The sequence below is a fragment of the Corylus avellana genome, chromosome ca8 (assembly GCF_901000735.1).
Source record: "Corylus avellana chromosome ca8, CavTom2PMs-1.0".
Lineage (NCBI taxonomy): Eukaryota > Viridiplantae > Streptophyta > Magnoliopsida > Fagales > Betulaceae > Corylus > Corylus avellana.
This window is the reverse complement of record NC_081548.1, coordinates 16,221,067-16,236,659: the sequence shown is the minus strand read 5'-3', so window position 1 is coordinate 16,236,659 and position 15,593 is coordinate 16,221,067. Positions and strand designations below refer to the sequence as shown.

The 15,593-nt window shown below is 40.3% G+C and overlaps 1 protein-coding gene across 3 annotated transcripts in view; it reads left to right on the top strand.

Moving 5' to 3' along the window:
* Nucleotides 1–221: 221 nt before the first annotated feature.
* LOC132189302 (tRNA-specific adenosine deaminase TAD2) overlaps nt 222–15,593 on the top strand; it is a 33,212-nt gene continuing 17,840 nt past the window's right edge. Inside the window, exons 1-5 of one of the 3 annotated variants that reach the window (XM_059603975.1) lie at nt 222–236; nt 357–970; nt 1,648–1,725; nt 4,444–4,481; nt 5,544–5,610. In XM_059603975.1, coding sequence (XP_059459958.1) covers nt 1,660–1,725; nt 4,444–4,481; nt 5,544–5,610 — 171 coding nt within the window. In that variant the 5' untranslated portion in view covers nt 222–236; nt 357–970; nt 1,648–1,659. The other 2 variants (XM_059603976.1, XM_059603974.1) reach the window with 2 other exon arrangements.

The window sequence follows — 15,593 nt, the reverse complement described above, 5'->3', positions numbered from 1 at the left end:
AAAGATAGATTAGCAGAGGAATTTTCAATTTTTCTGTGTAGCAGCAACGTGTGTGTGAGAGAGAGAGAGAGGTGAACCAGGATGTAGATAAGAGAACCAATGACAATAGTGCGGTAGCAGCCCAGAAAAGAATCGGCCACGAATGCACCCAAAAGCGGAAGCAACGACGCCGTTCTTGACCACATGTTCACGTTCTCGGCGGCCGTGGCTGTGGACTGTCCCAGTGGCCCAGTGAGGTACGTTATGAGGTTGCAGCTGATCCCATAGTAAGAAAACCTCTCCGCAACTTCCACACCTAATTTACTCGTGCCTGATAGTCAAACTCAAAAAAATTCCCTCCTTTGCTTGTGAGTTAGATTTGGTGCGACTGTTACCTATGACGAAGGATGCGGATCTCCAGCCGCCGGAGGTGTATCGGAGGACCGGACGGCCTTTGTAGTCAACGGCGCCATCGACGGTGCCTAATAGTAGTGGTGTTTCGATGGTGGGAGCAAACAAAAAGCGTGAGATTTAATTTCTGTGAAAAAATGTCAGAGAGAGGGGTAATATGGTAAAAAATATGACAAATGTTGAAAGGAAAACCGGTCAATGGGTCAGACCCAGAACAGGTTCGCCGTGCTCTAGTTTTTTTTTTTTTGAAACCACTTAAATGTCTAGTTGCTCCCCTGCACACGGCCAACCTTGCACAGCGCTGCCACTTCGAACCACTGCAACAGCACGGCGAACAATCTCCTTCACGCAGGGCTAGCACTGCAGAGCGTTGGCGTTCGCACCACAGCACGGCTGAACCTCCACGCACCACCGCGCGCAGCCCTTTAAAGCCGCTCACAACCACGCTGTTCACTCCACGTCCACGCTAACTGCACCGGCACGCTCAGTGTCCTTCATTGACGAGTTTGCTCGTTTCGTCTTGAATTAAAGCCTTTGACCCCACACCAGTTGCCAGTTGGTTTCGAATTTGAACCCCAAGGTATGCAGAAAAGAAAACCCATCTTAGTATTAAACTATTTGGTTATGCTTCAATGTTTTCCGTAATTTTTTGTTCTTGTGCTATCGAGATATATGATGGAGAATTCTAGGTGGGTTTGCTTCAGAATTTTGTGACAAGAATTAGGTTGCTTTTAAAATATTGATGGGTTTTGCTTGTTTTATAATTTTGTGACGAAAGGTACATTACTGTAGTTTATCTTGTATTTGATACTAATCTTTTGCTTGGATCAAATATCTATTTAAAAGATGGAAAGGAAAAAGAAAATGGAAATTGCGAGTTTTGCTGAATTTTCTGAACTGTTTTGCTGATTGTCATATAAATCAACTGCTATGAATAGGAGGTTTTTATTTTTTTATTTTATTTAAAATGAGAAATGCTATATATTGCACCCTCATTACATTTAGCTGATAGTGCAGAGCCCATCGATCCTTTGATTTTTTTTTTGTTCTTTTAATAAGGTCCGATGGACACTACTACACCAGTTCAGTAGGATGGAGGTTGGATAGGGGTGTAGTATATAGCATTACTCTTTTACAATTGGTAGGCCTTTTATCTGATTTCGACTAAAAGACTTGATATACATGATGTTTGACTTTTTTTCCCCATTATTATGACGAAACCTTCTGAATATTCGTTATGGTATTCATTTGTTTTAGGTTTTGGGTTAGATGGCATCTCCTGGGGAAGAGTGCTCTCCTGATACCTTTGCATTTATGGAACTTGCAATCCAACAGGTAATGCCCAGGCCCTCTCATTTATGCTTGGACTTATTGCATCAGTGTTGAGGACTTAGAACTAATTGAATTCAATGAGAGGAATACTTTAATACAACAGGTTGTTAGCTAGCGAGCAAACAAAACCAGCATTAAATACCTGTTTTTGCATGTGTGTGTTTGTTGTTAGCCAAGTGAGAGCATTCACATTTGTCTCAGCAAATTTGGTCTCCATTTTAGATAAAAAGTCACATTTTTCTATTTTAGCTATCCGCATTTTTAAGGTACTGACATCTGCCTCTCTATTTTAACTATCCATTTTCACTATTCCGTCTAAATATTCTTTCTCAAGGAATTATTTATTCTTTATTAAGAGGAGAGAGAATCGTAGAGATTAAAGGATGCTTTATTTTTATATTTGGTGAGTGATGAGCACCATTAGTAGCTCACCAAATGTTTTTTCAAATTGCTGAGCCGCATGCAGCTCTTTTTTTGTTCCCATTTTATCATCCCGGCTAGCCAAATGTTCCGGATAAGAATGATTTGAGCAACTAAAAACCAGTTTAGTTATGTGTGCGTGTGACTGTAAAAGAATCATATTTGAATTTTTTTTCTTGATTATGATCGTATTTGAGGTTTTATTTTCCAACACAAGCAACTAATGTTCTTTTCAAAGGAAGAAAAAAATAAACAAAGAAAAGCAAAGAGTTACAGGGTCATTACCTAGTTCTTATTTAACCTACACAACATGAGAAAAATAATGTAAAAGATGTTTATGTATATTAGCTTCTGATAGAAGTCACATAAAAATTGGATAAGCAATGGATTACAGATAGAGATGGCTAGTTCAAGTGAAGAGTTGCTTGATCAAATAAATTGTCTTTTATATTTCTGTAGTTTTCTTTGAATTCACTCTTCGTATGGAAACTTAATCAAACTTTTAAACATTTATATAAAGTCAAACCTGAAATTTTAATATGTATCTTAAGTCAAAGCTGAAATTTTAACTTGGAGGAACATTTTGGAAATAGGTTCCCAAAAGCCATTTTCCTAATGCTTCTCTCTTTGTATGGATAAAGGTGTCGTATTTGTGCGCAGAATTTTTGTTAGCAACTTTTGTGTTGTATAGGCTTGGATATGCAATTGCAGTTAGGGATGACAATTTGGCCCACCCAACCGAGGTCTTATATTGCAAATATTGAAATACCCTAATACTTTACTAATATTCTGACATATATATATGCGCGCGTGCGCAAGTGTGTGAATAGGTTCTTTAGTTTTCCTGCAATCTTTTAGCTACTCTTTTCATTGTTTGTCACTCTGCCGCACCCCCCTTTTCTACCTCTCTTCTTTCCCCCTTGTGTTCAAATGGATTTGAATCCCTGTGTTCGGTTGATGTTTTTGATTCTTAGGGATTTGGAATTTCTAGTTTACTGAATTGTTTTGGTTGCTTGGAACATGTTATTGTTTCTGTATTTGTTAGTTTGTTTATTTCACTAATATTTTAGCTGGGATTTATTTTGACTGCTAATATATGTGGAAGAGGCAGTGGGGCAGCAGGGTCAGGGAAGGCTTTGAGCTGTGTACACGGGGTGGGTACTTTGTTTCAAAAATATTACTAATATCAGATAAATAGATGAGGATTGTGAAAATAATTATAAACTACTAACGATTTAATAGTTTATTATGAATTCGGTAGTCAAGCTGCTCACAAGCATGTCAAAGCATGCTATCCTATGTTAAGATTGGCATGTTTATAAAATGAGCATAAAAGCATTTGAACTTGGACTAAGCCTGAGCAGAGAGTTCTTGAGCCAAGCCTGAGCTGTTCACAAGCAGCTTGCTTCGTTTACTGTCCTATGTGCTGTTTTATGTACAATGGACTAACCTGATTGTCTTGTGGTTTTATTATGTGTTTCATGATGATTGGATTTGTTGTGTTTTATAGTTCCTTAGTTTTGTGGTTTGCTTAAGAGTTTAGAATGCTCGATCAAATTTGATGCTAGGGGAGTTGGTTCTAGCCGGGGCAAAGGCAAGAGGGCTCTTGCTGTGTCTTAATGTAGCCCTGGGGTTTTGGGCTCCTGTTGTGGGGCTTTGGGTTTTTGTGGGTGTTTTTCTTTGTTTTGTTTTGTTTTTTTTTTTGTTTTTCTGTTCTGGTGTCTTTTTGTATACTTACTGGATGCTTAGGGGTGCCTTTGCTTTTGTTTTTTGTTTTTTAATATTTCTTTGATTACCTATCAAAAAAAAAAAAAGTTGTGTTTTTTTTTTTTGGGGGGGCTTTCATCAAGGTTGGGATGCTGGAAAGTGGAATCAGTTTGTACAAACTCTGAGGGTACAGCTGGATTGGATACTGAGGTTCATATAAAATGAATCACCATTGAAGTCAAGAGAGCTTAAGTTTGGCTCATAACTAACATAAAAAAAATGTTTGCCTCATTTTTAGCTGTGAGCTTTAGTGATAAATGTGAGAACACACTTATAGGGTCAAGTCTGTTGTGTGTCCATTGTAGCTATTATTAGTAGGTGGTTTGTTCTGCAGGTGCTTTTGGTTGCTCCTGCTCTGTTGAGGGATTGGCTATTTAGCTGAAAGCAACTTAGAGCATCATGTTGATTCTATTATTGTGTAGCCTTAGTTTATTCTTGTATTCTGGTATTTTCTTTAGTTGTTTTGTCTAGTGTTTTGCTTTCTGGAATTTTACTTGTTTATCTACTGCTCATTCATGCCTTCTCATGTGGCAGGCAAAGCTTGCTTTGGACAGCCTTGAAGTACCTGTTGGGTAAGCTGTTGTCAGTTTTATTTAATTTTCCTGTCATGTTACATTATGATTTTTCAGAAGAATTTTAGAATTGGGGGTTTAAGACTCCAATTTCCTTGCTTTCTTTTTGTATGAATGGTTTTACAATAAGCATTTTCAGAAATATGTTTGCCTTTTGCTCTATATAGATGTTTGCTAACCTTGTGAACTATACTCCCTAAAATTGCATGCATGCCTGTCACCAATTTACTTCCTAATATTTCAGGCTGCTATGGCTTTATAAGTCTCTTATATAAAAACACTTACTATCACATTTGGTGAGTTGGACTTTGAGTTATGAGTTTTAAGAATGTTTAGTATATGGCTCCAGGTTCCTTTTTATCTGGTGACAACATCCATGAGATTATTTATAGCTGAGCCAAGCCAAGGTTTGACAAATGTTGAGTAAATTGTGCTAGACTGGGGCTATATATGTTGTTAAGAGCATGAGTTGAGTTCAAGATTAACTTCACATCGTGTCCCAGAAAATTAAGCAAATAAATGAATAAATTTCACATATTGCACTTCAGGTGGCTGCTCAAACTTTGCTGTATTTGCATTTTTTTTTGCCTATGACCTTGCTTAAGAGAGAGGCTTATGTTAATCTGATCTTCAGGTCATTTACTCCTTCACATATGAAGGGTTTGGTGGTATGACACTGTAACTGTGTTGTGAAGATGGACATTTTTAAAATTTTTTTTTTAATTTATTTATTTATGTGAGGACTGGATATTGAGAAAAGAACACTTACCTTACAATATCAGCTTTAGGAATCTTTTTGTGTCCTGAAGTTGTTTAAATGGGTCTATGTTAAGTTATTTATTTATTTTTTTGACATGTCCACATAAGAGGGGAAAGGGGGGATTCGAACTAGTGACCTTCGCTTCATAACGCGTGATCCTCAGCCGATTGCGCTACCTCTTGGGGATCTATGTTAAGTTATTAATTATATATTTCAGATAGTTAGTTTTGCTTTTTTGGCTATCTGGTGTTTCATTTTTTAAATACATTATTCCTCATTCAAGCTATTGATATCATGACTAGCTGTGTGATTGTGGAGGATGGGAAAGTTATTGCCTCAGGAAGAAATCAAACTACTGAGACGCGAAATGTGAGATCAAGTCCTTTCTTTTTCCTTTCCTATACTTAGTTTCATCTTTTGGGAGTTCCTTTGATCTCATCTTTTCTGTTTTGTTTCTTTGTATGTTTCTGTAGTATTTTGGTTCAATTTTTTTTTCTTCATCAATTCATCTTGTAGTTTTGAAGCTAATACCTGTTAATTTAGGATAAATTTTTAGTTCATTTTTTAGAAACCTCTGCTCTTTGTGTGGTCAAACAGCCACTAGTTCTTTAATATGTACACCATTTTCATATATAGTTTGAGCGCTTAACCAAAATTATTATATCATTTAAACATGTGAATCAAATCTTGATCAAATTGGTGGTATTATTTGATTATTTTCAAATCTTTTTGCCCACCATCATGCTGAATCAAGTGATCTAGGAAAATGAAAAATAATATTTAGTGTTGCATTCCAAAATGGTGCTGCCTTACATCTTCTCTTTAATTTGTCTATTAGTTTGAAACAGTATATGTATAGTTGTGTCTGACATTATAATTTTTTCTGGTATACTTCTGGTGGATTGTTCACAGTTCAGGGTTATGATTTTTCATATCGATTTACCCATTGTAGAGTTATCAAATTCATCTTGTTTGTATCTGAGAATGGTAAGGGGTTAGATTACCCAAGAGAATACAACACGTGATACTCTGAAAATCCTGTTGTTAACAGAGCAAAAGGTGCTCAATTAACAATTGAACTACAAGAGGGTAAGGTAGATTTTTGTTTTTTGACTAGTAAAGAGGGCACTGGCATGTAGATTTGGATGGTCTCCCATTTCAATCTATTAGTGAGGAGGAAGCAGTTTGTGGAGCGAGCTTTCGAGGAAAGGGAGCTTTTCGAGGTAGTGAAAGGCATGAATGGGGATAAGGCTTCGGGTCCAGATGGTTTTCCTATGGCATTCTTCCAATCTTGTTGGATGTTATAAAATTAGATGTCATGAAATTCTTTCTCGAGTTTCATTAGCAGGGTAAGTTTGAGCAAAGTTTGAATGCTACTTTCATCATTCTTATTCCTAAGAAAGTGGGAGCTGTTGAGGTCAATGACTTTTGTCCTATCAGTCTGATGAGTGGCATCTACAAAATTATTGCGAAGGTCTTGGTGAATAAATTGAAAACTGTTTGGAGAATATCATTTCAAAGACTCAGACTGGTTTTATCATAGGTCGTCTGATTCTAGACTCGGTTCTTGTCGCTAGTGAATGTCTAGATGGCTGTCTCAAATCAAGCGAGTCGGGAGTTTTGTGTAAATTGGACTTAGAAGGCCTATGATAATGTTTGCTTGGACTTTTTGCTTTACATGTTAAGGAGATGTGGCTTTCAGGAGAAATGGCGAAAGTTGATCGCGCACTGCATATCCATGGCTCCATTATGATTAATAGTATGCCAAATGGTTTCTTCAATAGTTCTTGGTTTTTGAGATAGGGCAACCCTCTCTCCCGCCTCCTTTTTTTGATTGTCATGGAAGCTGAGTCGTAAGACGTTAGCTATTGTGAATGAGGGCTTTATCACTGGATTTTCGGTGGGAGCTAGGAATGATCTTGTGTCTGTATCTCCCATTGCCTTTTGCCGAAGATACCTTCATTTTCTGTGGGACCGTTCCAAATTACTTTCGATACTGAGATGTGTTCTCCATTGTTTTGAAGTTGCTTTAGGGTTGAAGATTAACCTGAATAAATACGAGTTGGTTCCTGTGGGTAATATGCCGAATGTGAGTGGGTTGGTTTGTACTTTGGATTATAGGGTCTCGTCTTTGCATGGGAAATATTTGGGCTGCCCGTTGGGTGCTCTGTTCAAGGCTAAATTTTATTTGGGATACTATCATTGAGAAAATGGGGAGAAGATTAGCTGGATGGAAAAACTTTACTTGTCTAATGTCGGTCAAGTATCATCGATTAGGAGCACGCTCTCGAACTTTCACACGTTCCTTTTAACAATGAGTAGTGATACTTAGGCTAATGGTCATTCCATATATTAAAATTTTGACATGTGTACATATGGTTGAGTAAGCTTCAATTAACTTCACCACCTCATTTAAAAAGGGAAAATGAAAAATCAAATCTGTTTGGTTTGCATTTTTATAGAATCAGTCCATGTGGTTTGAATTTTATAGAATAGATCATTATCGTTTGCTTCTGTATAAAAATGGTATTTTTGTTAGCATTTCTAACTGAAGTTAATGCCACATGCCAGTAAAATTATCCACACTAATCATATATTGACACGTAACAATCTAACCTAAATTACAAATTTACCTTAAATAAAACTAAAAAAATAAAAACAAAGGAGGGTGGTAGTTGGCCCACCCTTCCTAATCCTGTAAGGGCGACCACCCCCACGATCTAACCTAAATTACTAATCAGCCGTAAATAAAAATCTAAAAAAATAAAAGGCAAAATTAAAATTAAAATTAAAATTAAAAAAAGGAGAGTGGTGGCTGGCCTCCCATCAAAGAGGGGTGGCTGGCCACCCTTATCCTGTAAGGGTGGCCATCTCTTGGCCACACCATAAGAAGGGTGGCCGCCCCTCTCTTGTGAGGGGCAGTTGAGCCTCCTTTGGGGTGGCAAAGGGATGGTGCCCTCATCTGGGGTGGCCAAGGGATTGCCTCCTCTCACAAGAGAGGTGTGAGCTTTAGAGTCCAAGGGATGGCCGCCCCTCATAGGAGAGGTTCGGCCATTCCTTGGCCACGCCTAGTAAGGGGCAGCCACCCCTCATCTAGTGTGGCCAAGAGATGGCCGCCCTAGATGAGGGTTGGCCACCCTTATAGGAGACGGGTGGCCGACAACTCCTTTGTGAGGGGATGCCAGTTGCCACACTTCCTTTATTTTCTTTTTTAATTTTAATTTTATTTTGCTTTTTATTTTTTAGCTTTTTTATTTTATTTTATTTAGAATTCATTTATAATTTAGGTTAGATTGTCATGTGTCAATATATCATTAGTGCTTATGTGTTTAAGGGGCCACGTGTCATTAATTCCTGATAGCAAGGACCATATTTATATAGAAGCAAACCACAATAATCTATTGTATAAAATTCAAATCACGGTGATTGATTTTATAAAGATACAAACTATAGGGACTAATTCTGCATTTTTTTCCGTTTTAAAAATGCCACATCAAAGAAAAAAAAGGGCGAGGAAAAAAATGAAAAGAAAAAAAAAATGAGGTGGTTGGGGGGTGGTTGAACAATCCCCAAAGACCAATTTGGAGGTGGTTCGGTCACCTCAGCCACGTCTTTTTTATTTATTTATTATTTTTTTTAATGATATGACATTTAAATTATGTGGCAAAGTTAATTAGTGGTGACTCAATAGTATGTACATATGTCAAAATTTTAATACTAACGGAAAGAGTATAGAGGGAGTGAGTTAATAATGGAGCATACCTCAAAGAGTGATTTGATAAATTTCAAGTCCTAATGAGCGATTTGATAAAAGGTTAAAGTCCAGGGACCTTTAGAGTATTTTTCCCTTGATATAATTCAAGAAAATATCACTTTATTTTTAGTTGATTTTACTCTCATGTACCAGAAGTTCTTAACTTTTGTCATGCATTCAATGTGTGCGTATGCATTTGTGTTTGAGTTCTTTCTACTTGTCAAATTAAAAATGTGCTTGTGTTCTTTTCTTTTTCTGTTTGGTTGAGGAAGAGCAATTTTTTTTTTTTTTTTTTTTCATTCACAGTTTTATAAGTTATTTGTTTTTCATATGTCATTTAGATAATCTTGCATTTCTATAATTCCATACTTGAAATTGTAAACTTTGCGGCATGATTTGTCCATGTCTGTATGTATGTAATAAGTGTGCTACACATACCCATATTTCTTCTTTTTTGATTCTACATTGCAATATATATATATACATATGTCGTTTGAGAGGAGAGGAGCAGTAAGAGAATACTGACAGCCTCCCCTATTCCTTCTTCTTCTATTCTTTCTTTCATACAAAGTAACAATCAAAAAAGAAGAAATATGGGTATGTGTAGTATACTTATTACATACATACAACTGTTATTCTACGTTGCAACGAGTAACAGCTTCCCAATGTGAAACCCTAGTTGCCTTCAAGAACTGACTAACAACACTCACTGCATATGAGATGTCTGGCTTTGTAATAGTAAGGCAAGTCCACTTTCTAACTAAACGACGATACCTACCAGGATCTTCAAATAATTCTCCTTCATCTTTTACTAATTTTTGATTAGGATCCATCGGAATGTCAATAAGAAGAGCACCCAGAAGACCTGTCTCTTCTAACAAATCAAGTACATATTTTCTTTGGGATAAATTGATACCTGTTCGGGATTTAGCAACCTCAGTCCCCAAAAAATATCTTAGTTTTTCCAAATCTTTTGTGTGATACTTCTGTTGTAAAAATAGTTTCAATCGAGCAATGCCTCCTAAATCATTACCTGTAATCACGAATGTCATCCACATATACCACAAGAAGAATGTAGCCTGCACTTGTATGCAAGTGAAATACTGAATGATCTGTTTGACATCGCTTAAGACCAAACTCCATAACCACTGCTGAGAATTTCCCAAACCATGCCCGTGGAAATTGCTTGAGACCATACAAAGCCTTTTTTACCTTACATACACAACCCTGATACTCCCCCTGAGCAACAAACCCAGGTGGTTGCTCCATATAAACTTCCTCATGTAAATCCCCATGTAAAAGGCATTTTTGACATCTAATTGAAATAAGGGCCAATCAAGATTAGCAGCCAAAGAAATAAGAATATGTACGGAAGAAATTTTGGCAACTAGAGAAAACGTCTCATCATAATCAATACCATATGTCTGGGTATAGCCTTTAGCAACCAAACGAGCTTTCAACCGTTCAATTGAACCATTAGGATTAAACTTAACCGTGTATACCCATTTGCAACCAACAGTCTTCTTAGCAGGCCGACGTGTATAAACTTGGAGGGGAGCAGAAGAGCGTGGAGGCAACACAACAGACTCAAAGAGATATGGAACAGGCAGCGGAATAGACGTGACATTGGGCTCAAGGGTAGACGATTCGAAAGACGCATCAATAGGAAAATAGGAAAGAGGCTCAACAAATGTGACATCAGCGCTAGTAAAGCAGTAGCGAAGAACAGGACTATAACAACGATATCCCTTCTAAGTTGTGGAATAACAAAGGAAGACACATTTAGTAGAGTGAGGATCAAGTTTATCATAGCCAGGACCCGAGTTATGGACATAGCAAACACACCCAAAAACCTTTAGTAGTAAGGCAAACATGGGTGAAGAAGAGTATAAGAGCGAATGTGGAGAAGCACCATCTAAGACCGAGGAGGGCATCTGATTAATGAGATAACAAGTAGCGAGAACAGCATCACTCCAAAAATGTTTGGGGACATGCATATGAAATAAGAGACAACGCGCAACATCCAATAAATGACGATTCTTGCGTTCAACCACAAGGTGCAGAGGTGGCCGAAAAATGCTTCTGGTCATATGGGACAGAAAACCCACAAATTGGGCAGGAAAGCTTTGGCTTCAACAAAGACCCTTGTCTCGGAGAGGGCTTACGGCGATCCTGGAGTGATTCCGACGAGGTATGTCCAAGTATCTGCAGAGGTTGGAAGACGAGGCTCGATGGATGATGGTCGTATGGGGTGTTCGTTTAGAGCTTCGGCGAGTAACCCACAAACGCCGGCGATGTCGCAGGTCTCGATGACTGCTTCTGATCGCACGACGGGACAGGGGGGGAAGGGGCACCATGCTGTTGGACAGACCTACTCCAAGCTAAGTCTCGAGCTCCTCAAAGTCAGGGAGCTGTTGAAGCGTCTGCAACAAGACTGTGACGTGGGTCTGATGCAGATCGACATGGCGCTCAAGACTATGGAGGGCAGCAGGCTTGGGCTTGGGCCAGTTCTTCACCCAGCGGGTCCGAGGCAGCCTGCTTCGAAAGGGATTAAGGGGTCTGGGCTGAAATTTATAAAGCCCAAAAAATGGTGGAGGGTGAAGAAGACTTCGGTTTTTAAACATAAAGGAACGGTGGGCTCGGGTCTGGGTGTTAATAACCCAGAAGGAGGAAATGAGGCTTGCGCATCAACGAAGAAGGAAAAGTTTACGCTTGGCTTGTGTTCTGACTCAGATAGGCCGGCAACTCCATCACCGGTGGTCGCAAAGGTCCCATCAGAGGTCAGGGGGGCTAAAGAAGGTTCCAAGGCGGTTGTCGGCACTGGTGGAGAGGTTTCTATAAGTCCGGCGAGAGAGGCACTGCCCACCAGAAAAGAGAAAGCGATGGTGACTTATAGGAGGAGGAAACGTGGGCCGAAGAGGTGGAAAACCGCAATGGGCTCGCTAGAAGCCTCTTCTTCGGCTTTTGGGCAGGCGAAAGGAATATTAGGGTCGTGGCCGGGAATTACCCAGAAGGTGCTGGAGACACCCTTCTCGTCGGAGAACACACAGAATGTGCCGGAGCGCCGTATGGAGAATGGAGATGCCGGTGGGGGTTCGCCGGAGTGCTCTGTGGAGACAGGCGATGCAGGTGAGGTTATGGGCTCTGCTTCAGATCAGTCGCCGGAGACACCCTCCTCACCGGAGAAAACACAGACTGTGCCGGAGCGCCATATGAAGACTGGAGACGCCGGTGGGGGTTCGCCGGAGTGCGCTGTGGAGTCAAGCGATGCAGGTGAGGTTATGGGCTCTGCTTCAGATCAGTCTCCGGTGGCTTTTTCTTCTTGTCGGAATTTTGGGATGACAGGGGCATGTCGGGGGGAGGTTACTAATTTGCTTCAGTCGATTCAAAGAAATTGGAATTGGGAATGGGTCAAATAGGGAGGAGGACAGCATCTCAGCAACAATCGGGTTGGAGGAATTAGGATCAGAAAAATGTTCTCCTAATTGGGTAGTTGAGAGCTGCCTCAATTTTTGCCCAAAAATTGGTGTTTCAGATGAGGGGAAGAAGGAGTTGGCAGCTTTGTTCAATTCTATTGAAGCTTCCAGGAAGCAGAATGACTCTGATTTGGGGGACTTTTTAGGGAGTGCTTTTCTTGTTGACAGGGGCCAGACGATCTCTATGCAAGGTAGGGGTCGTGGGAAGGGTCGAATTGGTGGATCATGAAGCTTAACATCGTAGCATGGAACGTGAGAGGGGTGAATGCCCTCAAAAAAAGGTTGCGTAGTAAGGGCCTTTTGAAGGAGTGGAAAGCAGATATAGTTTGTTTGATTGAGACCAAGATGGAGACTATTTCCCGGGAGGTGGTTCACACTCTTTGGGGTGGTCAACATGTGGGGTGGAAGTATAAAGGGTCTAATGGTTTGTCGGGGGGGATGTTAATGATGTGGGATAGGAGGGTGGTGGAGAGTAAGGAGGAGTGTGTGGGGCAGTTCACTTTGGCATGCTCTTTTCAAAATGTGGAGGACAATTGGGTTTGGGCGTTTGGAGGGGTTTATGGTCCAAATGAGGATGTGGAGAGGAGGGTCCTTTGGGAAGAGTTGGCTGGTTTGATGAATGTGTGGGAGGTTCCTTGGTGTCTTGGTGGGGATTTTAATATTGTCCGATTCCCTAGTGAACGCTCTAGTGCTTCTTATTACTCTGCGGGCATGATGGACTTTTCGGACTTCATTTCGGAGAACAATTTGGTGGACTTTCAAATGATGGGGGGACAATTTACTTGGTCCAATAATCAAGAAAATGAGACTTGGTCTAGAATAGACCGGTTCTTACTCTCCTCGGATTGGGAAGATCATTTCCCAGCAGTGTCACAAAGAAGACTTCAACGCATGTTCTCCAATCATTTCCCTATTTCTCTGGATTGTGGGGTTCATTGCGGAGGTAAAAAGTACTTCAAATTTGAGAACATGTGGCTCAAAGCCGAAGGCTTTGTTGACAAGGTTAGCTCTTGGTGGGGATCTTATTCTTTTGAGGGTCTTCCTAGCTTTGTGTTAGCTAATAAATTGAAATCCCTCAACCACACCATTTTGTTGTAGAGTGTGAGCACATGAGGTTTGATGAATAATGCCTTTATCAGACAAATAAGAGGAAAAAGAACCAGATGTGTATTCTTTGGCATTATCAGAACGCAAAATACGAATTTTCTAAGAAAATTGAGTCTTAATCATATTACAAAAAATTTGGAAGACAAAAAATAACTCTGAGCGATTTTTCATTAAAAATAACCAAGTCACACGGGAAAAATCATCCACAAATGTCACAAAATAATGAAATTTTTTGGACGCAATATTCATAGGACTCCATACATCAAAATGAACTAACTCAAAAGGACGAGAAACACGACTAACTCTTGATGGAAAAGGAACACGATGATGCTTACTAAGCTGACAAGCTTCGCAAGACACAAACAACTCATGACAAAGACTCGCGCGAGATCTAGATAATATACGCCACCAACTTCATGCCCCCATACCAATCATCCTTCGTGTCTTGAGATCTTGAAAAATGCACAAAGTAGGGTAAAAACTAACAGAACAATTAAGAGCTTTGGTAATTTTACTAATGAATAATAAATTAAAAAGAAAACTAGGAACATGTAGAACAGACAACAACTTAATATCTGGACTCAGATGTGTGTGGCCAAAGCCGACTACGGTGGAGAGGAAACCATTAGCTAGGGTGACACTGTGGGGTGTATCAACAAGATGATAATCAGAGAGAGAAGTAGACGAACCAGTCATATGTTCATTGGTGCCAGAGTCAATAATCCATGGGTCGCAAGTGGAGGATAAAAGACAGTGAGATGCAGTACCTGATTGAGCAAGAGTAGCAGTGGAAGTGGAAGTGGCCTGCTTATGGGCCAAGAACTGAGCATACTCATCTTTTGGAATGGACATTTTTTGGATGTCCCCAATCCAACTTTTCATTTCTAATTTACTGATATTGTTGCGTCAACAAGAAGCTAGTGGGAAAGAAGCAGTGTGGCTGTGAGGTTGGGCGTGTGAGTGGTGCGGAGGTGTGCTCTTAGTTGATTAGGTGGGGTTATCATGTAGAAGATGGTCTGTGGAGGAAGAAGATGGTCTGTGGAGGCAAAGGAATTCGAATTGATGGTGAAGGAAGGGGCTTCTGGTGTGAGGATTTTTGAAAGGAGCAAAGGGAAGCAAAGGTCTATCTTCATGCAGAAGGATGAGTTAGATTGGTTGGTACGTATCGTGGACGAATTAGTGGCAGTGGAAGATTCAGAGGTCTTTTGGGATCAATCAGAGTGGGTTATCCTAGGATTATTGCGCAGCGTTGTTCCAACAAGCATGGGCGCTTCCTGACAATAGAGGAATTTGATGGGAGGCGGAGGTTTGGGTCGGTTATTATTCTAGAAGGGTGCTTTCGGCAAGGATGGGTTCGCTTCATATCGGAAGTGTGATTGGCCAACTCGGCTCTTTGCGGTCTCAAGGCTGGAAAGAAGGGGCAGATGGTAAAGGAAAGAGGGAGTTACTCTGAGGTATTGGCGATGTCAGTGAATCCAGCAGAGGAGTGCTTCGGTCCCAGTACAGAGCCTTTGGCTAAGGTGCCTAGATGGTTGAAGGAGTCCTCAACTGGTTTGGAGAAGTCTGGTCCAACTTGGTGAGACCTAGTTCATTGTCGACGAATCAGACCCATACCTTGCCGAGAGCTTTAAGTGGCCGGGAGGAGGGTGGAACGCGATATCTGAAGGAGTTAGGAAAGGAGGGGATAAATGCGACAGTGACCAAGGCTCCGGTGAGTGGTCATCAATCGCCGGTGAAAGAGTTTGCATCGAAAATTGTTACTGAGAAAGTGTGTACGAGAAGGGAGGTCTCTGAGTGTCAGACACATTTTGGTGCAAGTCTTGAGCTACTAAATTGCAGAGAGACGTTAAGGTGGTTGAAAGGGAAAATTGACGTAGGCCTACAGAAGTTGGAATTGGCGTTGAATAGGGTTGAGGCTAGTGGTCTGTAGCAGGTAGAGAGAGGCCCTGTATCAACCCACTCTGGTAGGAAAGTAAGAGAACAGAAGGGGAAGGACGGAGTGGTTGGGAAAGGCC